The 25,549-nt window shown below is 59.2% G+C and overlaps 1 protein-coding gene across 8 annotated transcripts in view; it reads left to right on the top strand.

Moving 5' to 3' along the window:
- Positions 1–22,920, top strand: part of PTPRF (protein tyrosine phosphatase receptor type F) — an 86,705-nt gene extending 63,785 nt beyond the window's left edge. For 3 of the 8 annotated variants that reach the window (XM_022575479.3, XM_089894547.1, XM_089894567.1), the window contains 22 exons: positions 2,250–2,276; positions 3,610–3,727; positions 3,808–4,386; positions 5,054–5,151; positions 5,331–5,584; positions 5,673–5,766; positions 6,387–6,602; positions 6,880–7,034; positions 9,616–9,731; positions 12,867–12,899; positions 13,807–13,904; positions 17,200–17,323; positions 17,495–17,670; positions 18,366–18,485; positions 18,803–18,957; positions 19,036–19,321; positions 19,422–19,600; positions 19,814–19,940; positions 20,117–20,242; positions 20,507–20,661; positions 20,748–20,883; positions 21,228–22,920. In XM_022575479.3, coding sequence (XP_022431187.1) covers positions 2,250–2,276; positions 3,610–3,727; positions 3,808–4,386; positions 5,054–5,151; positions 5,331–5,584; positions 5,673–5,766; positions 6,387–6,602; positions 6,880–7,034; positions 9,616–9,731; positions 12,867–12,899; positions 13,807–13,904; positions 17,200–17,323; positions 17,495–17,670; positions 18,366–18,485; positions 18,803–18,957; positions 19,036–19,321; positions 19,422–19,600; positions 19,814–19,940; positions 20,117–20,242; positions 20,507–20,661; positions 20,748–20,883; positions 21,228–21,296 — 3,441 coding nt within the window. In that variant the 3' untranslated portion in view covers positions 21,297–22,920. The remainder of the gene's footprint in view (positions 1–2,249; positions 2,277–3,609; positions 3,728–3,807; positions 4,387–5,053; positions 5,152–5,330; positions 5,585–5,672; positions 5,767–6,386; positions 6,603–6,879; positions 7,035–9,615; positions 9,732–12,866; positions 12,900–13,806; positions 13,905–17,199; positions 17,324–17,494; positions 17,671–18,365; positions 18,486–18,802; positions 18,958–19,035; positions 19,322–19,421; positions 19,601–19,813; positions 19,941–20,116; positions 20,243–20,506; positions 20,662–20,747; positions 20,884–21,227) is intronic. The other 5 variants (XM_022575483.3, XM_022575484.3, XM_022575489.3 and 2 more) reach the window with 5 other exon arrangements.
- Positions 22,921–25,549: the final 2,629 nt, after the last annotated feature.

The following is a 25,549-nucleotide window of genomic DNA, read 5'->3' as shown; positions in this document are numbered from 1 at the left end:
GAGCTGGGCCATAGGATGAGGGACACTGTCCTCTTGGCCACAGACAACCTGTGACAGGAGGTAAACATGAGCCCGGGCTCCAGGGAGGCCGAGTGAAGGCGGAGGGCCTGCCCTTGCAGCTCTGCCAGGAGTGGACTGTCCTGCTCCAGGCTAGGAGAAGAGCAGATGGGGCCCGGTCCCCAGCCTGGCCACAGGGCCCAGCCGTCCCCCGAGCACCTGGTCAAGGACGCCACGGCCTGTCCTTCCCCACAGCACCATCTGCTCAGTCCAGGCCCTGTCAGTTCTGAAAGAACCGTGGGGGGCGTGCCTCCACCGCTGTGTGGCCAGACCTGTCTCCTGCCACGTGTGTCTCCATCTCAAGCTTGTCTGTTTCTCCAGGTCTCTGACTCCACCTCCCGTCTCCTTTTTTATCTTAATACAACTTTATTGGAGTTTAGTTGCTTCACAACGCTGTGTTAGTTTCTGTTGTACAACAGAGTGAATCAGCCATATGCGTACAGATATCTCCATATCCCCTCCCTCTTGACTCTCCCTCCCACCCTCCCTATCCCACCCCTCTAGGTGGACACAAAGCACTGAGCTGATCTCCCTGTGAGATGCGGCTGCTTCCCAGTAGCTAGCTATTTTACATTTGGTGGTGTATATATGTCCATGCCACTCTCACTTCACCCCAGGTCCCCCTTCCCCCCAACCCCGTGTCCTCAAGTCCGTTATTTATGTCTACGTCTTTATTCCTGCCCTGCCCCTAGGTTCATCAGTACCTTTTTTTTTTTTTTTTTAGATTCCATATATATGCATTAGCATATGGTATTTGTTTTTCTCTTTCTGACTTACTTCACTCTGTATGACAGACTTTAGGTCCATCCACCTCACTACAGATAACTCAATTTCGTTTCTTTATATGGCTGAGTAATACTCCATTGTGTGTATGTGCCACATCTTCTTTATCCATTCATTTTGTCCCTTTCCCATGGTCTGTTTTTCCTTCCTCTCTCTGTTTCTGTCTCTCCCTCTCCCTGATAGTGTTTTTGTCTGTCTCGTTCTCTTCTCTTTCCTGTCCTCTAATCCCTTCCATCCTCTCTCCCTCTGTTTTGCTTCAGCCTCTGTCTTTCCGTTCTTCTCTCTCACTCTCCTCCTCGTGAGCACCTCCATTCCCAGGCCTGGCTTGGACATGGCAGGATACCCCAGGCAAGGAACCTAGAGCAGCGCTGGGCCCAGCCACACCCTAGAAAGTGGCCGTGGCCAGGAGGGACAGTTGATGGCCTCCTCCCATACTTGTCCCACACTGCTCGCAAGGACTATACAAGAGAGCTTCCCAGAACAGAGGCACTGGGGCCATTGGACAGAGACCAGACCAGCACTGCGAGGGTCGCTGGGCCGGAGGACCCCATGGCACGTCTATCCTGGGGATGGCATGGACCATCTCCCTGTGCTGTGCTGGACAGCTGCCAGCCGCCAGCCCTCCAGTGCCACAGAACCTCCCTCCCTCTACCTGTCCAGCTAGTAAACCTACATGCACCGTGGCCTGAAGAAGAATGTACCAAGAATGAGCAGCAGTGCCAGCCCAGAAATATGCCTTCCTACCTTGATTTTCAGGCATCCCAGGAAGGAACAGGGGTCTGAGGGCTTCCCCTTTGCCTGTGGGGCAGGGTCCAGGCTCTGAGCTTGGCACTCACGGCCCTTACCATCTTGCTGGCCATCCTGCCTGGGCCCCTTCCAGCCACGGTATAGCTCCTGCTGTTCCTAGGGCAACCCTCCTTGCCTAGGGCCACTGGCTAATCTGTCTTCCCAACTGGGATACTTTTGAGAGTGAGAGGAGACATTGTGAATAATCATACCAGGTTGGCAAGCCTAGGCCAGGACTGGCCCCGGCAAAACAGATGTACTGCCCTCGGCGTCTTCTCTCCCCTCTGCCTGAGCTGTGGAGCCCACCCCTCAAGTCTGGTAGCCTTTCCCTCGAAGTACCTCCAGGTGGCGCCCTACGACCCCTCAGTGTCAGGGAGCCCTCTCGCTCTGGCCCTCCGCTCTCCAGGTCTCACCTCCTCAGCCCTGTTGCCCACAGTTGGGCCCACACACATTTGGGCTCGTGGGGCAGGGGCTGGGATCCTTGGATGGGGAGTGGTCCTGGGTTGCCACCCCCCAGGGCACTTCAGAGGCCCGTGCCCGCCATCTGCCCTCCCTGGCCAGGCCCCTTCAGAGCCAGAGTCCTTCACATCCTGTCTCCCTTTCTCTCCCTCTCCCGCGGTCAGTGGCGGCCAGAGGAGTCCGAGGACTATGTAAGTAAGAGGTGTGCGAGCGCGGGCAAGACCTGGGTCAGGCTGGGCTCGTGGGACACTCCCCCTCCCCCGCTTTTCCTCCCAGCCTGAGCCGCCAAGATCCACAGGGCACCAGCCACGTCCAGAGAAAACTGGCGCTTAGGCATGAGCCCCGAGCTGAGCAGTGATTGGCATATCCTCTAATCCTTACTTCTCACCTGTCGAGCGGCAATTTCAGGCCTGTGTTCAAGATCGACCAGGGCCTGGCCCCTGCTCTAGCCAGATGGAGATGGAGTTAAATCCGATCCTGATCGTTAGGCCTTATTGATCCCCGGAGTGAAAAATCACCTGCTCCAGGCCCAGGCTGGGAAGGGAGTCTGGGGGCTGGGTTCCAGCATCGGTGTCTTCCGGAGCCCCAGCCCTGGGAGACCCTCCAGCCAGGGCAGGAGGGGACCTGCGAGAGGTTGGTGGCAGCTGCAGTGGCCCCACCCGAGGCTCAGAGCTGGAGGGACACCAGGGTTGGTGGTGACAGCTCTGTTCCCACTGCGTGGTGCTCCCCTCCCTTTTCCCCACTTTTCCCTCTGTGTGGTGTGGCTTGGCCTCCCGTGGTGTTTCTCGGCATGTCCAGAAATGATGCCTTGGCTGGAGATGGGCGTGTGGGCAAGGCCTGCCAAGGCAGGGGGACGCCTCCCTGGCTGACTTCTCAGGCATTGCTGGGGGCAGTGTGCTCCCCAGGGTGGGGTTTCTCTGTCCTCCTCGTCTCCCCTCCCTGGCTCAGGAAGCATTGCAGGGCGTAAGGTGCTCACAGAGCCAGTGCCTAGAGGGGAACAGGAGGGGTCCCGACTTGGTCCTGCAGGGTGGCACCCCGGCCCACCCCTCCACCTCGCTCTGTGGTGTGCGTGCACACGCGTTAGTATCTACAGGTGGCCCTCCGCCTGCTGGTGCAGGAGGAGCTGTAGGCTGCATGCATGTGTGTGCCGAGAGCCACGCAAGGTGCTCTGTGCATGCGCGGCTGTGTGCTCTGTGTGGCACACGCGCCCAGACCTCACGAGGTGTCATTCATGGTACAATGGAGCGAAGGAACAGTGTGGTACTTTGTTCTTGTCTGAAAGGAAGAGTGAGCAGACTGTCTGCCTTAGGCTTGGTGCTCCCGGCATGGGCTGGGTCCTCCCGGGCACACGTCCACCTGCCTGTCCTGCCTTCTGCAGAGTCCAGCAGCTCACAGCCCCTCTCCGGGGACCTCTGGCCCTGTGTGCCCTGGGGGGCCCCGCCGGCTAACGTCCTGAGGCGGCTGGCCTGCTCTGGTCCCTCCTTACTCTCCCGTGATGGGAATGGGCCCTTCCTCCTGCCTTAGGAAGCCGCCATCAGCGGCCTGACCCCGGAGACCGCCTACTCCATTACTGTCGCCGCCTACACCACCAAGGGGGACGGTGCCCGCAGCAAGCCCAAAATTGTCACCACCACGGGAGCAGGTGAGCGAGGGGTCGGGGACGGAGCTGAGGGGGGGTCCAAAGGGGGGGGCAGGGCCAGAGCCCAGTGCGTGGTTGTTCAGTCCCAGGCCGGCCCACCATGATGGTCAGCACCACGGCCATGAACACCGCGCTGCTCCAGTGGCACCCACCCAAGGAGCTGCCTGGGGAGCTGCTGGGCTACCGGCTGCAGTACCACCGGGCCGACGAGGCGCGGCCCAACACCATCGATTTTGGCAAGGACGACCAGCACTTTACGGTCACTGGCCTGCACAGAGGGGCCACCTACATCTTCCGGCTTGCTGCCAAGAACCGGGCCGGCCCGGGCGAGGAGTTCGAGAAGGAGATCACGACCCCCGAGGATGCTCCCAGCGGTTTCCCCCAAAACCTGCGTGTGGTAGGGCTGACCACATCTACCACGGAACTGACCTGGGACCCCCCGGTGCTGGCGGAGAGGAACGGGCGCATCACCAACTATACCGTGGTGTACCGTGACATCAACAGCCAGCAGGAGCTGCGCAACATCACTGCCGACACCCACCTGACGCTCTCCGGCCTCAAGCCAGACACCACTTATGACGTCAAGGTCCGTGCACGCACCAGCAAAGGCGCCGGCCCGCTCAGCCCCAGCATCCAGTCCCGGACCATGCCCGTGGAGCAAGGTGTGTGCTGCGGGCACGTGGCTGCGCCTGGGGACCTCTGCTCTCCTTGACCCACTGACCTCTGGCAACTGTGATCCACCAACCTCTGGTGTGTGACACTCCAATCTCTCATGTCCATGACCACTAACCTCTAGTGAAGGGGTGCCACGTTCTCGGTGTATGACCCTTGACCTCTGCTGTCCTTGACCTACTGACCTCTGCTGTGTGACTCTCCAGTCTCTTGTGACCTTGACCCACTGATATCTTTTGACTGCATCACCACTCTTGGGTATGCAACACTAATCTCTTGGGGCCATGACCCCCTGACCTCTAGTGAACACAGCCCACTGTGCTCTGGTGTGCGGCCACATGCTTCTGACTGAGTCCCACTGACCTGTGGTCTCTAACCTGGGGTCTGTAAGCTCCAGCTTCACCCAAGCACTTCTGGAGATCCTGACCACGGGTCCTGTGGCATCTGCCCCGCTCGGTACTCACTGCGAGGAAGAGCCGGGGCTGGGAGCTGAACTGTGTGCAGTTGAAGCTGGCGGGAGTGGGGGGTGCCTGGTCCTCTGCAGCCTTTCCTAACCCACTGGGCCCCCGCGCGGCGTCTCTTCCTGGCCGGGAAACCTTGAGGCCCATTCACCCCAGCTACACAGCCAGAACTGACTCCCTCCTTATATCCCAACAGTGTTTGCCAAGAACTTCCGTGTGGAGGCTGCAATGAAGACATCTGTGCTGCTCAGCTGGGAGGTCCCTGACTCCTACAAGTCATCTGTACCCTTCAAGGTGGGTGAAGTCAGCTGCACCTGGCACACACACACTGCTGCAGTCCCTCGTTGCAGTCCCGGCCTCTGCGTGTGTGTTTGTCATGCCGGATCCCGGTGGGGCGCGGGCGCGTGCTCTGCCCCGCAGGCCCATGATGGGAAGCCTCACTCAGACGTGCTGCCTGCCCCCGTCCCGCGCAGATTCTGTACAACGGGCAGAGCGTGGAGGTGGATGGGCACTCGATGCGCAAGCTGGTCGCAGACCTGCAGCCGAACACAGAGTACTCGTTCGTGCTGACGAACCGTGGCAGCAGTGCGGGGGGCCTGCAGCACCTCGTGTCCATTCGCACAGCCCCCGACCTCCTGCCACACAAGCCGCTGCCTGCCTCTGCCTACACAGCGGACGGCCGCTGCACTCTCTCCATGCCCCACGTGCAGGACCCCTCGCTCGTCAGGTGTGCGGACGAGGCCTCGGGGGGAGGGCAGGGCTGGCCATGCGAGCGCAGGTGATGACGGTCCCGATTCCCCCCTCTGCCCGCCCAGGTGGTTCTACATCATGGTGGTGCCCATTGACCGTGTAGGAGGGAGCATGCTGGCACCGCGATGGAGCACGCCCGAGGAGCTGGAGCTGGACGAGGTGCCTGGGGACCAGAAAGGGTAGCACTGACGACAGTCCCATTGAGGTGGTTGGCTGTGGCCCCAGGGACCACCCCCCCCCCAAACTGGAGTCACTCTCTGATTGGCAGCCTGCCCTCATCTCTAGGGAGACAGATGCTGAGCTGGTCCGTGGGCGCTTTCAGAGAACTCCTGGAGGGCTTACAGAGACTTCCCCCAAAGGGGTTTGAGGAGGATCCCCTGGGGTGGGAAGTGGCAGAGACATCTCTCAGATCTAGAGAATCCTGGGCCCTGTAAGCTTCGGAGTCCGCAGGGTCTGGAGGCCGCAGAGGGGCTAGAGTGGAGTCCCAGCATGTTTGGAATCTGCCATCCTCTTCTCGCAGTGGTGTGCAGCCAGCCCTCTCAGGTTAGGCTGGGGCAGGATACCCAGAGGGCCCCTTCTTATCAGGTTGGCTAGGAGGAGGGGCATTGCCTTGTCTGGCATTCAGCATGATTCTACAAGGACTCTGAGTCAGGCCAGGCTTGAGCCCCTTACGTGGAAGGTGAGCCTAACCTCATCCCAGGGGGCGTATGTCCCAGGCCCCAGGCCCAGGAGCATGTGCTCCAAGGCCCCTGCGTGACTCCCGTCCTCTGCTCTGTCAGCTTCTGGAGGCCATCGAGCAGGGCGGTGGGGAGCTGCGGCAGCGGCGGCAGGCAGAGCGGCTGAAGCCATACGTGGCCGCTCAGGTGGACGTGCTCCCTGAGACTTTCACCCTGGGGGACAAGAAGAGCTACCGGGGCTTCTACAACCGGCCGCTGTCTCCAGACCTGAGCTACCAGTGCTTTGTGCTTGCCTCCCTGAAGGAACCCGTGGACCAGGTCTGCCTAAGGCCCAAGTCCTGACCACACACACCCCAGGCCAGTCTCAAACACCCCAGGCGCCCCACGCCTGCACTGGGGTCTCAAGGCCCTAACCCCTAAGACCCAGAACGCCAGACCCGACCTAGCCCTAGGGACCCAGTGAGCTGACCAGGCCCAGGTCAGCCTCTCAGTTCTGGGAGACCAGGCCCAGAGCCCATTCTCCAGGTTGGCGGGGCAGAGGGTGGGAGATCTCACCCGGGCTCACCACCTGTGCTGTTCCTCCACTGGGCCACAGAAGCGCTATGCCTCCAGCCCCTACTCTGACGAGATCGTGGTCCAGGTGACACCAGCGCAGCAGCAGGAGGAGCCCGAGATGCTGTGGGTGACGGGCCCCGTCCTGGCAGTCATCCTCATCATTCTCATTGTCATCGCCATTCTCCTGTTCAAGAGGTGAGTGCTCTGGTGGACGGCCGCCTGCCCTCGGACTCTCAGGCGCTCCCTGGCCGGGTGCATACGGGCCTGGCGCAGCCACACTGGCCTGCGCCCCAGGGCGCACCCCTGGGCTCGGTGGGAAGCCAGGAGAGCAGAAGCAGTGCGTGTGCACACCCATGGGTGTGGCCCAGGTGCGATGAGCAGCCTCAGCTTCATTCACAGAGGGCTTGTTCACGTGCATCCCCGGGCATGTCTGTGTGTCCGTCTCTGTGTTTTCAGTGGATGTGAGCCTGTGTGTCTCTCAGCTTCAAGACACGGCCTTCTCCTGGTCTCCTCCCTTCAGCACCCCCTCTGCCACCATCCCTAGATGACTCCCTGCCTGGCTCTCCTGCTCGGGCCTTGAGAGGTCCAGACCCAGCTCCAGGGCCGTGTGCCCGTGGACATTCACTTGGCAGACGTTTATTCAGTGCCTGCTGTGACCATAGCATCTGCAGCTGTCCCAGACTCAGAGTGTCTTGACCCTTCCCACAGCCCTCCCCCAGGGTCCCTATCACAGGGGACGGGCCCATCCACCAAGTTACCAACCGGAAACCTGAGTGTCACCCTCTCCCCTCCTCCCTCTCCCTCCACCCAGTCTCCCGTGAGTCCTGCCCTGGATATCACTGGACCTGCTCCCCCCCTCCCCACCGTAGGCTCCCCACGAGGTAACGCACGTGCACACGGCACGCCTCAGTCCTCTCTCGGGTAGCTGCAGTCTCCTGATCTTGGAGTCTCCCCTTCCTCTCCATCCTCCTCCCAGCCTGAAAGGTGTTTCCAAAGATTTACTTTGTCACCCTCAGCTTAACACTTCTCAGTTTTAACTAAAGAGTTTTATAGTCCGATCCCTGTAGCCTGAGGTCCATCAAATGCCTCGTCGGTCTGGCCCCTGCCGACACCCCGACATCGTCACTGAACCAGTGCAGCTCCCGGCCAGCCCAGGCTGAGCCCCTCCGCTCTGCAGCTCTCCTTCCCCCTGCCCGGGCAACTGCCATCTCATCCTTCAAGACTCCTTTCCAGGCTCTGGTGCCCACGAGGCTCTGACGGGCCCCTCCTATACCCCTTCGCCACACTGTCCCCCACTGTCCAGTGGTTCTTCCACGGGAACGTCGCTGGGCCTGTTTCCAGCACCCAGCGCAAGGCTGTCGGTGAACGCTTGTTGGTCCGTATGTCTGAACATGTTCACACACGAGTTCCTGTCCCCAGTACCCCATCTCTCCCTGACCCTGACCCTGACCCTTGACTTGGACCTGGTGCCTCCTTCCTGAAGTTAGCTCCTTCCTCCCAGGGTGAATAGGGACAGTCTCGCCTGGTTCAGGGCCTGGAGACCCATGGGTGGGGAACCTGAGGAGGGTTCCACACACCCATTCATCCTCCCCCCACTGCCTCTGGGTCCTGGTGTCTGCCAGGAGAGGCAACCCCTCCCCGTGAATGCCACGTGGGTGCCATAGATGGGTCCGCAGTGTCCCCCATGTCGTGAGAGGGTCTGAGTGCTTGGCAGAAACAGTGACCGTTCCTTTCTTCTGTCCTTGCCTGTCTTTCGGGACCTAGAAAACAAGAAAGGTAGGAGTCCTTCCTTCTCTCTTCACACGCTTCCCCCTTCACTTCTTATCCCCATGCACACTGCGGGCCCAGCAGGGAGGGGTGCTGCTTGGGCCAGAAGCCTCCTGGCCTGCGGCTGCCTGGTCAGCTTGGCAGGCGATGGGACAGGCTCTGTCATTCTCTCGACTGGTGCTCTGCACAGGGGATGCCCCTTTTCCGGGCACAGGCGAAGCACAGACCTCCACCACTTCCCCTGCAGGCACAGACTCTGAGCTCACCAGAGCCTTCCCCCGGGCTCCCAGGTCTCTGAGGTTACCTGAGCGCTGCAGGGGACAGAGTCTGGCCTATGTGCAAAGAGCACTGGCTGCAGGGCAGCGGGGAAGTGTGTGCTGCACACTCATGCACACTTGCGTAAGTTTCTTCCCCAAGCACACCTGTGTCCACCGAGCAGAAGCGGCCCCTGGATACTTGTCAGCAGCTGGACATTGCAGTCTGTCTCTCATCCTGTCCCTGTAGCCCGGGGAGCCGAGGCCAGCAAGGGAGGACTCTGCCCAGCTAGGGGGACGTCTTCCCCGTCCCTCCCCTGCTGCTCTGCACCTCTACCCTTGTACCAAGAGCCAGATAGCTGAGGCCCAGCTCTCTGTGATGTTTGCATATCTTAGGTGTTGTTTGCATGTTTCCTCCTGGTGGCTCCTGCTGCCTCAGCCGTGGGGCCCTTGCAGACAACAGCCACTGCCCGGCAGTGACCTGCCCTTTACGGGAAGGAGCCACAGCCTCCCCTTCCTTTCTCACTGGGCTGGCCCTCTGTCCACCCCCTATTCCCGCTGTCTCCGCACCCTCCACCCTGTGTCCTCTCATGTGAAGCTGCTCTGGCCCTGGCTCCCCTGCACTCAGAGACCCCAGGCTGGGGTGACAGGAGCAGGGCCGTGGACACAGGGCCTCTGTGGTGGCAGGCTATGCCATGCATCCCTGTTCTCCGCCTGGACCTCAGTTCTCACCAACCGCCCTTCTGCCTCTCCAGGAAAAGGACCCACTCCCCATCGTCCAAGGATGAGCAGTCAATTGGGCTGAAGGACTCCTTGCTGGCCCACTCCTCCGACCCCGTGGAGATGCGGCGGCTCAACTACCAGACCCCAGGTAGGGTGGCTCCCTCAGCCTGCCTGCCTGCCCCACCCAGGCCTGCCGGTCTCCACCGAGGGACCCTGGCCTCACCCTGGCCCCCATTTCCTGTTCCTCCCTTCTGCCCTTCTCCCTATACCCACCCACTTTGATGAAGTGACCGAGGAACCCCTATATCAAGAGCTGGACAGGCACCCCAGGGCCCGGGAGCCTCTGGGGGTGGGGGGCAGCTAGCTGCTCAGACCCGACCTCGTCTTTGGTCACGCCCTCCAAGTATGGGCCCAGGACCCACACAGAGCCACATCCCAGCCCCGGGGTGGCCAGCCTCTGCACCCGTGCTCTGGTCCCTGCACACGAGAGGTTTGTTAGTGGGAAACGGCCCATCAGACCCTTGTGGCGGGATGGGGTGCCCACATCTGGCCCTTCTGGTGGCTGGCCCCAGATATTCTGTGCGAGTACAGAGACCCCGCACAGGGCTTGGTGCCTGCCTTTCCTTCCCCGCCACTGTTACGGGGCTCTCTGGCTGCCCCTTCTACCTGAGCTGTCACTCCCTCCCTGTGCCCCAGCAGACACAGCTCAGACCTCTTCCCTGTGGGCAGGGTCGTTCCTCGGCTCCCAGATGCTGCTTCCATCATGACACCTCCCACCCTGGGCTGGAACTGCCTCAGTGACAGAGCTCTGTGGAGCCAGGAACTGTCTTCTTCCTCTCCCATCCCTTGGGTTGTGCACACGGTGGATTCTTGTTGAGCGCCTGTGAAACAAACACAAGGCAGCTGAATGAATGAGTGAACTACAACACACAGGGTTTGTGTGTACACGAGCTGCTCATTGCCGCGTGTTAAATTACCTCAAAACTTCGTGGCTGAAAACAACAATTATGTACTATTGTCACCGTCTTCCTGAGTCAGAAATTCAGACGGGAGCGTAGCAGGAGCAGCTTGTCTCTATTCCAGAATGTCTGGGCCCTCGGCCGAAAGACTCAAAAGCTGGGAGCCAGAATCATTTAGATCAGGGGTCAGCAAACTATGGCCCGAGGCCAGATGCAGCCCACCATCTGTTTCTGCAAATAAAGTTTTATTGGAACGCAGCCACGCCCATTCATGTATGTATTGTCTGTGGCTGTTTTCATACTACAAAGTAGAGCTAAGTAGGTGTGATAGACACCATATGTCCACAAAGCCAAAAATATTTACTAGCTGGCCTTTTATAGAAAAGTTTGCTGACCCCAGAATTCTGGAGACTCATTCATTCTCATGTCTTATGGTTGACACTGCAGTCAGCTGTGAGCTCACCTGAGGTTTTCGGCTCTCATCCTGTGGCCTGGGCTCCCTGACAACATGCTGACTGAGTTCCAAGGGCACGTTTCCTGAAAGAGAGAGAGCCAGGCTGACTTAGCAGGCTGTTGCAACCAGATGTGATCAGATCTTCAAGGAATCAAAGCTGGGGCCTGGAGGGCAGAGAAGCCTCCTCTGAGAGGGATGCCAAGCCGTGTGGGCCTTAGTCGGGCAGAGAGGGGGTGGGAGGGAACGGAGGGAACTCCCTTCTATGGCAGTAGCATGTGGGGAAGCAGCTTTCGGGCACTGTGTCCTGCGGCACTGGAGCTGGGGTTGTTGAGAGCCCAGAGATGAGTCTGGAGGGCTGGGCCGAGGTCCGGTCACAGAGGGACCTGCACGCCAGGCTAAGGGGTTTGGACTTTGTCTTGAGGGTTCCAGGGAGGCATTAAAGGTTTTCAGCAGGGCAGCAACAGGGTCAGAATTGTGCTGTAGAAACATAGCTCTGTTTGCCATGTGGAAGGCAGATTGGAAGGGGAGAACTTGGGGAGGCAGGCCGTTGAGAAGGTGCTGAGGACCTGGACGAGGCGGGTGGCAGTGGGGAGACATGAGCGAGACCTAAGCAGCAGGGCCCAGGCTTGATTCCATGTGGGGTGAGGAGATGGGGGCAGGGGTCCCAGGATGCCTCTGTGGTTGCTGGCTGAGCATTGGGGTGGGAGGGTCCAGGGAGACCTCCGCACCAACGTCCTGGCTGGAACCACGGGCGTGGGGCATGCCAAGGAGCACGCGGTGGTCAACGCCTGCAAATAGATGGGCTCTCCCAGGAAGAGGGGGTGGGGGGAGAGAGCAGATGAAGGGCAGCCAGGGAAGGAGGTGAAATGTTGAGGAAGGATGGGTGAAGGATAGCCAAGGAGGAGGAGCCAGAGGGAGAGAGAACTCGGGGAGAGGAGTGTCCCAGAGGCCAGATGGGGAGGGCTGTGCAAGGAGGACCCAGACAGAGGCCTTTGGCTTCGGCAGTTGGGACCTTGGAGAGCGTGTGGTGGGCGGGTCCTGGGGGCAGGAGCATTTCAGTGGGCTGAGGCACAGTGAGTGGGGAATGAGCAAGTGGGTGTGAAGGCCCTGCTGGGGTCTGGATCCTTGTGGCTGCAGGGCCCAGGGGAAAGGGCAGGGATCTGAGAGGAGAAGGCGGGGTGGAGCACAGGCAGTCAGAGGTGGTGTTAAAAGGGATGGGGGTCCAAAAGGACAGGAGGCTGTGGCCCCGGGCGGACCGTGGGGAGGGGCACAGTGAGGGTCACCCGAGGTGCTGAGATCAGGGAACAGGACTGCTGGCGGGGAGAGGTGTCTGTGCACAGGGGTGGTCTGGGAGGGAACCGGTGACCAGAAGGGGTGGCGGCGATGGCAGCACTGTCCACGGCTGAGGGTTTCCTTCTCGGTTTTTTCGTTCAGCAAATGTTTATTATTTTCTCTCATAATTTAACTCTTCTTCTGAAAGTGCTTCAAACGCACAGAAAAGCTGAAAGAGTGATACAGTCCCCATCTGCACATCCTCGTGTGGACTCACCCTTCTGTTTCTCACCGCACATGCCTCATCTCTCTCTGAAAGCACACTTCCCTTTTGCCAGTTCATCTGGAAATAGTCAGGGTCAAACTTTGATACCAGAGGGCACGAGGTTGGCTTGGACCTAGACTTCCGTCGTAGAAAGAGACCCCCGAGACCGCCCAGGCTCTGGGTGGGAGATGCATCTGCTTCTCGGGGGGCAGAGGGGCTGCGGTGGGACCGCCCCTGCGAGCCCCAGCCCCGCGCTGTGCTCAGCAGCCGTGTGCCCAGAGGTTAACGGGGTCCTTCTCTTGCCCCCCCTGTTTTTGTTCTTTTTCTCTGCAGGTTCCAGTGTCCCCAGTTGCCCGAATATCTCAAGTTAGTTTTCTGCGTTCCCGTGTTTGGGGCCCACTCTGGCTTCTGTGTGTTTCCTCTACTTCTCTCACCCACCGCCTCCCTCCTTCCTTGAGTTCTTCTCTCCCCTTTCCTCTCTTTTCTCTACCTTCTCACTGCCCCGTCTTTTCTTCGTCCATCGCTCTCTCCCCACCTTGCCCCCTTCTTCCCGCCCTGTTTTCCGTCCCGCCACTCTGTCTGTCTCTGCCTCTCGCCTCCGGTCTCAGTCCGACCCCTCTCCCATCTCAGACCGACCCCTCTCCGGTCTCAGTCCGACCCCTTTCCCGTCTCAGTCCGACCCCTCTCCGGTCTCAGTCCGACTCCTCTCCTGTCTCCCTGCCTCCCTTTCCCCACATCTCCCTCCTCCCCTTTGCTTCTCCCTCCGAGTTCTTCCACGTCTCTGCCATGTACATCATGATCACTCCATCCACATGCTGGGTGCTGGGACAGGGACATCACCCAGCCTCCCATGGTGACTGGCGCCAGTGAGGGCAGGAGCGCTGTCCAGAGGCAGGACCCACAGGCGGGGTGCAGGCTGAAGCAGCCCAGCCCCATCCTGTCCACTGCTTTCCACCTGGGCTTCCGGCCCCAGCCTGGGAGTGGGGAGGCCTCCCATGCCTGTGGAGAACCCGCCACTCAGCACCGTGTCACACGGACATGCTCACTCGTGCTCACACCACACACCCTTCCACCTCTGTCCTCTCCCGCCCCCACCCCCAGCCACTGTGTGCCCCGCCATCCCTGTCGCCGCATGTGCCGCCGTCTCCATGCCACCAGTGACGAGTGCTCCATGGTCACACATGTCCACATGTGCACATACATGCATTGGGGCTGTCTCCACCACCCCTCTCAGGCCTCACGCTAACTCTGCCTGTGTGTGCCCTGCTTCCAGGTATGCGAGACCACCCGCCCATCCCTATCACCGACCTGGCGGACAACATCGAGCGCCTCAAAGCCAACGACGGCCTCAAGTTCTCCCAGGAATACGAGGTGAGACTTCCCCCCTCACCCCCGCTTCACATCCCCCACCATGTGCCTGGCCCCAGACCGGCTCCTTTCCTGCCTCGGGCTCCAGGCTTCTCCAGAACACACACTGGAGGGGTCAGCAGTGGCCAGCAGGGAACTCAACTCCTCAGGCCTCAGGTTCTGGGCCTGACAGAGGCCCTTCCAGATCCCCGGGTCAGGACACTCAGTCACATGCCCCGATGCTAACAGAGGCAGACAGGTCTCTCTCTCTCTCTCCCTCTCTCTGTCTCACACACACACACACACACACACACACCCAGCTCAGTAATAACAGCTGGCATTTATGGAGAGCTTCCTGCACACACACACACACACACACACACACACGCACGACACACACACACACACAAACCCAGCTCAGTAATAACAGCTGGCATTTATGGAGAGCTTCCTGCACACACACACACACACACACACACACACACCCAGGTCAGTAATAACAGCTGGCATTTATGGAGAGCTTCCTGCACACACACACACACACACACACACACACACACACACACCCAGGTCAGTAATAACAGCTGGCATTTATGGAGAGCTTCCTGCACACACACACACACACACACACACACACACACACACACACACCCAGGTCAGTAATAACAGCTGGCATTTATGGAGAGCTTCCTGCACACACACACACACACACACACACACACACACACACACACCCCCAGGTCAGTAATAACAGCTGGCATTTATGGAGAGCTTCCTGCGGGCCAGCTCAGGCTAGGTGCTTTGCATACCATCCTGCCCTCCCCACACCCTGTGAAATGGATACTGGTGTTATCCCACCTTACAGATGAGGAAGCTGAGGCTTAGAGGAGGGGAAGTGACTTGCCCAAGGTCACCCAGCTGATGTGTAGTGGAATGTGTCTGTCAGCCTGTACCCTGCACATGCATGTGCTCACAGGTGTTCTCAGAGGACAGATCACAGAGATGGGGAGCTGGGGGGCCTGAATCTTGCCACTTGGGCTGTACAAACCCTCCTGCTCAGGGCCCTCCAGGTACTCCCTTCACTCTGGCCTGGACCCTATCTGCTGGGGGCTCAGACTTCAGAGCACTGCTCCTGCCCAGAGTCAGGGCTTCCAGGCGCCCGGCTGGGGAGGTGCTTTGCTAGTGAAAGGGGTGTCAAGGAGGTGATAAGGAGAGCCCCACCTCCTCTAAGGAGCACCGGCGGAGGTGTTGTTAAGGCATCTTCCGCCTCTGCCCCACTCGGCCCCTCCAACCCCCCGCCCCGCCCGCAGCGCAGCGCTGGCACAGGATGGCGGGTGGATGGATGGGTGATTGATGGGCTGGCTCCACCCTGCCTGTGAGCCCGCCCCGCTCCAGTCATCTGTCCACCCTCAGCTGGGCTGCTATCGCGGGCACCAGGGCTCCCCTTCAAGGGCTGTGAGCCAGGTTTCCACAGAGGAAATTGAGCTTGGCCGGGGAACTGATGATCACCTGTGCCGCGAGGAAGGCGTGCCACTTCTCCCTGCAGAGCGCCCACTGGGGGCCTGCTCTGCACAGCCCGGCCATGGGGGGGACAGAGCCGCTAAGGGGGGGCTCCCTGCCTCCAGCTCCTTACCTGGCCTGGTCTCCCGCCCACACTCATCCAGTCCCACGTCCCACGCCACCCTTCCTCCCATGGGGCTCTGCGGCTCACTGTCCAGACTCGGTGTCCCCCGTCCACCTTCTGCCTCTTCTCTGCTCCAGCCTGCGCTTTCCTCACCACAGCCTCCTCCTCCAGGAAGCCTCCTCTGGCCACCCGGCCTGCCGAGAGCTTTCCTGCAGCCAGGATCCCATAGCTGTGTTACCTTTAACGGTCAGTCAGTCGCTCATCTGGCATCGTCAGGCACTTAGCCTGTGCTGGGTGTTGGGGGTGTGGAGGCAAGTGCCCACAGGGAGCTCAGCCAGCGGGGAGACGAGTGCCGACAGATGAGAGACACTGAATGTGACCTCATACCCTGGGGTTAAACATGCAGACGTGCGGAGAAGGTCGGCCGGCCGACAGCACTGAAGCAAGCAGGCTAGGGGTGGGGTGTGCTGCGGTCTCACGGAAGCAGTGCTCGCTGACCCGTGGAGAGTAACAGGCTGGCGCCCAAACCTGGAGGACATGGTGTGCTATGCTGAGAACTTCGGGTGGTGCTCGTCTGTGAGAGGAGGGTGGCGATAGAACCTATTTCGTGGGAGGGTTAGATGAGGGGACATACGCAGTGCTGACAACGGTGCCAAGCACACGGCGCGTTTCCGCTGAGCCTCAGCTGTTACTATTATCATCTGAGGCGACGAGGAGCCATGGGGGACACTAAGCAGGGAAGTGATCCACAGATCTGCATTTTATAAGGGTTTTTCCGGCTGCAGGACGGAGTGGGGCCAAGCGAAGAGGCAGGGAGATGCCAAGTCTGAGCAGAGGTGGCCTGGCTGAGGCCCTGGCAGCAGGTTGGAGAGAGCTGAGGGGCTGGGAGTGATGGGATGGGGCACAGAGGAGTTTGAGGACGGCTTGCAGGTTGTGGCCGGGCCTTTGGGGTAAATGAGGACAGTGCCCTTCACGGAGATGGAGCCCCAGCAGCAGAGCCGGGTTTGCAGGGGGAGCTGATGAGCTCAGCTTGGCAAGGGTTGAGACCGAAGGAGTGTGGGATGTCCAGGTGGGATGTCCAAGGGGCTGCTGGCTATTCAGACTGGGAGCTCAGGGGAGACTCTGGGCTCCAGCTGGGGTTATGGCAGCTCCAGCATATGGGCGTAAGGTCCTGAGAGCAAGTGAACTCACCCAGGAAGGGCTGGAGAGTGCCAAGAGGGCCCAGGAATGAACTCCGGAGGAGCACTGCGTCCTGCCTATGGGAAGGAACAGCCAGAGAGGGAAGAGGAGAGCTGGGCAAGGCCGTGCAGCATTGGCCAGAGCCCCAGCAGTACTGGGTCGTGCGCAGCTGGCCGCCGTTGCTTCTGCACTCATTCATTAGCCGGATTCAGGGCTTGAGGGACTTCCCTAGCCCCCACCCCACCCCGGACCACTCTCCTGGGCGAGGGGATTTGTGGTACCTCGGTCAGAGGAGTCTTCGGTCCATCGCCTTGCTGATGGGTGCCGTGCCAGCCTCTTCACTCCGTGGCCAGGGGAGCTGGTGCTCAGCCTTCACCGGCACCATGCAGTAGAGCGGCTGGCTGTGAACCGGGAGTGAAGGCCGGATGTGGACACCACCTGGAAGGCTGGGTCTCCCTGGAGGCACTAGGTAGTCAGCTCTTGCCCCACTCCACCTGCCTCCTCCATTCCTTGCAGTCAATTGACCCTGGACAGCAGTTCACGTGGGAGAATTCAAACCTGGAGGTGAACAAGCCCAAGAACCGCTACGCCAACGTCATTGCCTACGACCACTCTCGAGTCATCCTTACCTCCATTGATGGTGAGCCGAGGGCGGGGCCCCCTCCCATCCCCTTGATCTCCTCCTCGCTGGGGGACGTTTCATCCTCCAGGAGAGGCCCACAGGTCCCAGGGTGCACCGAGGAGGTATGGATGGACTGGGTTGGAGGCCCCAGGATAATGCTCTCCCATGTCCCTTCCTGCCTGTTCATAGGTGTCCCGGGGAGTGACTACATCAACGCCAACTACATCGATGGCTACCGCAAGCAGAATGCCTACATTGCCACGCAGGGCCCGCTGCCTGAGACCATGGGCGATTTCTGGAGGATGGTGTGGGAGCAGCGTACAGCCACTGTGGTCATGATGACACGGCTGGAGGAAAAGTCCCGGGTAAGGCTGTGCAGAGCCCTGCCCAGGGCGGGGGAGGAGGGTGGCAGTGGATACTCAGCCACCAGGTCACTTCAGACACCTTTTCCCATCCCTGTGGGAAGAAGCTCCTCAAGGGACTTGCCAAGTGCTGTTGTTTTCCTGGGGTGTCTTCGTGTCCCAGCTGCTGGACGTTCCTGGGATGTGGCACGTTCCCCATATATACTAGTGGGTTCCCAGCATGTTACTATGTTGCCCCAGATGCTGTCATTTTCCAAGAATGTTAATATGCTCCCCAGTTGCTGGCATGTTTCTGGGATGTTCGCATGTTCCCCAGATGCTGGAGTGTAGCTGGGGCATTAACACGTCTCCTAAGTTAATTAGTGGAAAGAGCTGCTGTTATCTGTTTATGCACAGCAAAGCGTTGACTGGAACGTAAAATTTACAGAGCTTGAAAATGGTGCATAAACGTTATGGGTAAATTTGGCAGAAAACGTGCCTGGTGAAATCTGGTCATGAATAAACAATTTTCAATTACGTCCCTCGTTCCCCTGGTGAGGGCAGGGGTGGAGGCGTATCGTGAGACCATGATAGGGTTTGGTGAGGGGTGGCATAATGGATCTGAGAGCTCGGGGCTGAGGGCTAGACCTCCCACCCTGCTTCTGCCCGCCTGAGCCTTTGGGTACCTCCAAACACCCTGCCCTGCTGTCCCTCTGCAGGTGAAGTGCGATCAGTACTGGCCACCCCGTGGCACCGAGACCTACGGCCTCATCCAGGTGACCCTGCTGGACACAGTGGAGCTGGCCACCTACACTGTGCGCACCTTTGCGCTCCACAAGGTATGGTCCCGCCCCCGTGCTTGTCCCCCGGCCGGGACCTATGAGGACAATGGTCTGAACATGGTGTGCTGGCGGGGAAGGGGGCGAGTGGGAGCCCGGTGTTGGAGGTCGGGGCTTGGAGGTGTGAGCGCACCATGACAGCCGGTGCCATGGGCGGCATGGATGGAAGCAGCACCCGAGCTCCTTCAGGCTGCCCCGTGTGGCTTCTGAGTCCCATTGGAAAGCCGGGGTCTGGCCTCAGCATTGGGGCATCCTGCCCTGAGTCTGTAGAGGGTACACTCCCTGGTCACACCGTCTCTCCCTGCTCTCCTCCCCAGAGTGGCTCCAGTGAGAAGCGGGAGCTGCGTCAGTTCCAGTTCATGGCCTGGCCAGACCACGGAGTTCCCGAGTACCCGACCCCCATCCTGGCCTTCCTGCGGCGGGTCAAGGCCTGCAACCCGCTGGACGCCGGGCCCATGGTGGTGCATTGCAGGTGAGGGAGTGCCACGCCACCGGGGGGTGGGGCAGAGGCGGGGTGGGCCCCTGCCCAGGCTGAGTCCGTGTCCTGCAGTGCGGGCGTGGGCCGCACGGGCTGCTTCATCGTCATCGACGCCATGCTGGAGCGGATGAAGCATGAGAAGACGGTGGACATCTACGGCCATGTGACGTGCATGCGGTCGCAGCGCAACTACATGGTGCAGACCGAGGACCAGTACGTGTTCATCCATGAGGCACTGCTGGAGGCCGCCACGTGTGGACACACGGAGGTGCCTGCTCGCAACCTCTATGCCCACATCCAGAAGCTGGGCCAAGTACCTCCTGGGGAAAGTGTGACTGCCATGGAGCTGGAGTTCAAGGTGGGCTCAGGGCTGGGCCTGCCTGGCTCCAGGGCCTGGACTGGGTCCCGGGCACAGTCCTTCAGGAAGCCAGGCCTGACCAGCCTCTCCCTCTCGCTAGTTGCTGGCCAGCTCCAAGGCCCACACATCCCGCTTCATCAGTGCCAACCTGCCCTGCAACAAGTTCAAGAACCGCCTGGTGAACATCATGCCCTACGAGCTGACCCGTGTGTGTCTGCAACCCATCCGCGGCGTGGAGGGCTCCGACTACATCAATGCCAGCTTCCTGGATGGCTATAGGTCAGCACACTTGTGACTGCCCACCACGCCCACGGGTAGCCAGGCCTGCTCCTGGCCAGCTGGGGGCGCAACAGAGTAGGGCCAGCCTGGAAGACCAGGGTGGGCTTCCTGGAGGAGGGGTGATCTGAGCGGGGCCCCAAGGGACTAGGCAGCCATGGGGAGACTCGGGGGACAGCAGCACCTCCAGCATGTCTAGTCTTATGTCCACCCCAGACAGCAGAAGGCCTACATAGCCACGCAGGGGCCTCTGGCGGAGAGCACCGAGGACTTCTGGCGCATGCTGTGGGAGCACAACTCCACCATCATCGTCATGCTTACCAGGCTTCGGGAGATGGGCAGGGTGAGCACGCCAGCCACCCCTTCTCTATCGTGTCCTTCCTCTCCCAGCCCTGTCAGCATAGCCTCAGACCCCATTATCACCACCTGTGGCATCCTGTCCCCGAAACCTCTGAAACCTGGAGCTCCCCTCCCCACTTTTTCCCCACCTGACCATGGGGCCGGGCCCTCTGTCCACAGGAGAAGTGCCACCAGTACTGGCCCGCAGAGCGCTCTGCTCGCTACCAGTACTTTGTCGTTGACCCGATGGCTGAGTACAACATGCCCCAGTATATCCTGCGTGAATTCAAGGTCACAGATGCCAGGGTGAGTGGACAGGGGAGTGTGTATATTTGTACGAAACCTTGTCTGTAACGCTGCCGGAGCCCCTGTGGTGGGGCTGCCTTTGTGGTGCCCCAGCTCCAGCTGCAGGAATCGAAGGTGAGCTGTGGGCGTGCAAGCCCATTTCCCAGGGTGGCCTCAGTGTAACGACCTCAGGGTGCTTACCTGTGCTACCGCACTGTCCGCCTGCCCTGGGGGGCTGCCGCCTGAAGCTCCAGCCCTGACCCCGGCCTCTGCCACCTCTCCCAGGATGGGCAGTCAAGGACGATCCGGCAGTTCCAGTTCACAGACTGGCCAGAGCAGGGCGTGCCCAAGACGGGCGAGGGCTTCATCGACTTCATCGGGCAGGTGCACAAGACCAAGGAGCAGTTCGGGCAGGATGGGCCCATCACGGTGCACTGCAGGTGGGGCCGACCCCATGGAGGTCTGGGCGTGTGGGGGGTTGGGGGTTCAGGGGCAGGAGCCCTGACCCAGCACTGTCCCTGGGCAGTGCCGGTGTCGGCCGCACCGGGGTGTTCATCACGCTGAGCATCGTCCTGGAGCGGATGCGCTACGAGGGCGTGGTCGACATGTTCCAGACCGTGAAGACCCTGCGCACACAGCGCCCAGCCATGGTGCAGACAGAGGTATGCAGGCCACTGGCCATGCCAAAGCCAGCTCCTCACAGACACATGCTGGGGAAGGCTGAGCCGGACGGGTTCCCCGCTTGGCAGCTGTGCACTGGACGCCAGTGTTGTGCGTGGCTCCCAGCTGGGGTTGCACGTGTCGGTCCTTACAGGGTACACGATCTAGGGGCAGAGTGGGGGTGGCAGGGGGAGGCCTGGGCAGATGTCTGGATCTAGCCCCTGCTGCTGGCCAGCAGAGGCAGAGGCTAAGTCCATGACCCACTGGCTGCAGTGCGAGTGCCCTTGGCTGTGTGTCGGGGTATCCTCCATCGCTGTCTGCGCTGACCAGACCTCTGTCCCGGCAGGACCAGTACCAGCTGTGCTACCGCGCGGCCCTGGAGTACCTCGGCAGCTTTGACCACTATGCAACGTAACCACCGCCCCCCTCTCCTCCGCTGCCCCCACCTGGGGGCTCCGGAGGGGACCCAGCTCCTCTGAGCCATACCGACCATCATCCAGCCCTCCTGCACAGGTGCTGCTGCTGGCAGAGCACAGCCCACCGGGATCACAGCGTTTCAGGAACATTGCCACACCGAACGGAGAGCCCAGAACTGCCCTGGGCGAGGGGGTGGGCCGGCAGGCGTGCACCGAGGCCACGTCTCTGTCCACCGGGCCCGCCCCGGAGCCCCTGCGAGCTCTCTGTTCCGCTGCCGCGTTTCTCATGCTTCTTCTCGTGGGGGGTATGGGAGCAAAGCCTCCTTTTTTATACTTTAAGTGGGGTAGACAGGGATTCTAGCCTCTTCCCTCTGACTTTTCCTTTTGCAAATTCTTAACTGCAGAATGGGGTTGCGGTGTAGCTTGCGTTCTCTTTTGAATTCGCTCTGGACCCTTTCTTGGTACGACTTTCACTGCTGAAGGATGGAGTGTGCCTTCCTCGTGTGTGTGGAGCTGGGGCCGCCAGCCTGCGCAGAGGCATCGCTGATCCAGCTGCTCTTCCAGCCCTTCAGACAAGATCCTGTTTTAGCCAAATGCAGGGAAACAGTTTTTTTTTTTTTTTGGTTTAATTTCTGTTTTGTTTTTCCGTAAGAGCCTTATTTTGGGCCCCATAGACAGTGGTGGGCGGGGCGGAGGTAGGAAGCACTCATCCCCAGTCGTCTATTCCAGTGTGTGTTTAACATTCACAGCCCAGAACCACAGACGTGTCTGGGGGAGCCTGGAAAGGCATTCCTCATCACCGTCGTTTGCAAAGTTTAAAGATAAAGCAAAGACAAAAAACAAACAGACAAAAAAATCCAAACAAAAAAAAAACACAAGAAAAAAAGAGTCATCCCCTGGCCTCTGCTTCAAACCCCTGAGAGGGGAGGTGGCTCCGTGTGCCCGGGATTCCCTCTGGGTCCGCAGAGCCTTGCTTTTTGTCCCCAGCATTGTGGGATGGCGTGGTGTTGGTAGGCTGTGGGTCTGGCCGTGTGGCCAAGGTGATGGGCACCAGTCAGGGTGTGTGCCATGCCCCACACACCTCTGGGCCAAGCAGGGGTGCTGCTGGCCCTTCAGGTGCATGCCAGTGGGCCTCGTAGCACGCGTCTGTCCTCGGAGCAGGGGCCAGATGACTCCCCTCCCTGGTTTGCAGCTGTTTTCAAAGCCCCTGAGAATCGCTCTTTTCCACTCCTTCAAAGATGCCCTCCTAAACCAATGTGGCAAGACTACTGGATTTCTCTCAGTGGTACTATACTCAATCCTTATTATCTCGGCTTGCTGAGGGGCAGGGAGCGGCCTCTTCCTCTGGGCAGCACTATCTAGGTAGGTAAGTGGGGGCGGGAAGGGTGCATAGCTGTTTTAGCCGAGGGACTCTGAGGCAGATGTCCCCAGATCTAAGTAGGTGGTCAGGATCAACAATCCAGGGTTGGTAATGTTGAATGAGACATTCATTTTTACCTTGTGGATGCTAGTGCTGTAGAGTTCACTGTTGTACACAGTCTGTTTTCTATTTGTTAAGAAAACTACAGCATCATTGCATAATTCTTGATGGTAATAAATTTGAATAATCAGATTTCTTACAAACCGGGCCTCTGTCTCGGCTCTTTGCGGAACCAGAGTCTGGGCTCTCTAAGTCAGTCCCTAGGGGTAGGTTCTGCCGATTTCCTGCTCCTCAGGAGACAGCGAGGCTGTCCTGAGGACCTGTGAGAAGACGGGCTCCTGGCCTGATGCCCACTTTCTGATGGGAGCCTGAAGACTGAGCCACAGTGCGTGGAAGGAGCACCTACCATGGGCTGCGACTCCCCGGGCCAGAAGCACACCCCCTGCCTCTCCTCACCCCCACCATGTTCTGGGTCGCCACATTGTGGGTACCAGGACTCCCCAGACCACACACATCCCCTTCCGTCACCTCCTCCCTCCCTTCCTCCCCTGCCATAAGGAGAAGGATGGCACTGTGGCAGTGGAGGCCGAGAAGGTATGGAAATTGGTTAGTGAGGACTCTGGTAATTCTTGCAATGTGGGTACTGGACACAGTGTGGCCGTCTGGCCCCTGGGCACACAGCAACATCTGCAGTGGTCTCTCCACTGGTGATCGGATAAGTCCTACCAGGTTGTCACACCATATGGAACTTCTGGGGACAGAAGACAAGCAAAACCCAGAACAAGTGAGGAAGAAAAATACATGTAGTCAGCAGTGACCAGACTATAGAGAGTGCCACGATGAGCCCAACACAGAGGTGCTGTGGGTGCACTGATGCAGCACCTCACCCTGCGGCAGGATCAGGGAAGGCTTCCTGGAGGAGGTGATATAAGCTGGCTTCTGAGTGTTTCATAGGGTGAGTAGGGGCTACTTTCAAAAGATGGGAACGGCATTTCCAATGGAGAGAGCAACTTGTACAAGGGCTTGGAAGCATGAAACAGACCAACAAATACGAGAAACTACAAGGAACGCACATGATCCGGGTAGGGAGACATAAGGCCAGAGGTAGGCTGGAGGCAGCTGACGGGTTTGAGGTGACTGAGAATGGGATGCAGGTGTCCCTGCTGGGTGACATGCCACTGTACTGCGCTATGCCGCCTCCTTCGAGGCCCTCACTGCACTCTAGTGCTGCCAGCTGTCTCCCTGGGGGCCCCGAGTGACCGAGGCCTGGGATCGGGGCTCTTCTTGGCTTCCCTAGCTCCTAGCTCACTGCCGGGCATATGTCTATTTGTTGAGAAAAACAACACCATCATTGCATTACTTGATGATATTAAATTTGAATAAATATTTCTTCGTGAAAAAATGAGCCATTAAACATTTGCAAGTGAGGGTAGCTATCAGATTATCACTTGAGCGACAGCATACAAACTGCACCAGGCAGGCAGACCACAGGGCAGGTAAGCGCCGGTGCTGGGACCCACACGCACCTGGTTATGTCTGCTCCAGAGTCCCTGCCCTTTCCGCCGGCTGGTGTCTGCCCCCCTCCCCTAGGCTGTCACCACCCCCCTCCTCCCAACCCACTCCTCCAAGGCTCCCCATCCACCGGTCCCCAATCAGGCATCCCTTCCACTCTCACCCCCACATCCAACTAATCACCAAACCCTGCCCATTTGGCCTCTTCTGCACCTGTTCCGTCCTCTGCATTCCCAGGACCACCCTCTCCTGCAGCCATGCCTGCTCCCTGGTCTGCCTGCCCCCAGCCCTTGCTCCAGCCAGCCCATCCTCAGCACTGCAACCAGAGTGATTCTGTTGGCAGATGTGACCATGGCACTGTCCTGAGGAGACCCTGCCAGGGCCTCAGAATTGGCCCAGACTCCACAGGTTTCCGAGGCTGCAGGACCCAGCCTCTGCAGTCATTGGCCCCCGCCTTTCCAGTCATGACCTGGTCTACTCTTCATGCTTGCCTCAGCATTCTCTCAGCTCCAGAGCTTCCCATGAGCTATTCTGGAGCATCTCCCCCCTCCACACCTCCCTAGCTGGCTAACCTGGTCCTTAGTGGTTCTTTGAGGAGCCACATCCTAAATGAGGGTAGGTGACCCTGCTGTGCCTAATATTTGAGATACATATTTTTCATGGAATCCTCAAAACAGTGTGTGGGGTGGGTCCTATTATGCCTGTTTTGTAGATGAGAGAAATCAGGTCTCATCCACTCATTCAACAAATACTTGAGCCTTTGGAAAGGGTGAGTCACTTCAGTGCAAAGACTCCTGCCCTTGTAATGTTTATACTCTAGCAGGAGGAAATGTGATGCACACAAAAAATAATAAATGTATATATAGTTTGTTAGAAAGTGATGTGTCACGAGGTGGGGGGGAACTAGAACAGGCACATGGGGAAGGTTTTGTTACTAATCAGGGTGGCCAGAGGAAGCATCATTGAAAAGATGGAATTTGAGGAAAGACTTGAAGCTGGTGAGGGATTTTGCCTAAACATCTTCGAGATGAGCATCCAGGCTGAAGGAGCACCTGGGGCGGAGGCCCTGGGTGGGAATGTGCCTGATGGGTTGAGGCGGGTGTGCCCATGACACTGTGAGCAGGACGTGAGAGAGCAGCGGGAGATGAGGTCGGAGAGGAAATGGGACAGCTTGTAGGCCAATGGGAGGACTTTGGCGGAAATCCAGGCATGGTGAGCAGTGGCCAGCAGATACTGGTTCCGTCTTAGAGGCAGAAGTAAGAGGATTTGCTTCTGGACTGGATGAGAGAAAGGAGTCAAGGTTGACCCCACAGTTTCAGC

Source organism: Delphinapterus leucas, chromosome 1, assembly GCF_059928025.1.
Source record: "Delphinapterus leucas isolate spDelLeu-1000000601 "Yukka" chromosome 1, BTC_Dleu_Yukka2, whole genome shotgun sequence".
Taxonomy (NCBI): Eukaryota; Metazoa; Chordata; class Mammalia; order Artiodactyla; family Monodontidae; genus Delphinapterus; species Delphinapterus leucas.
Note: the sequence above shows the minus strand (reverse complement) of the source record. Positions and strands in the feature narration are given on the sequence as shown.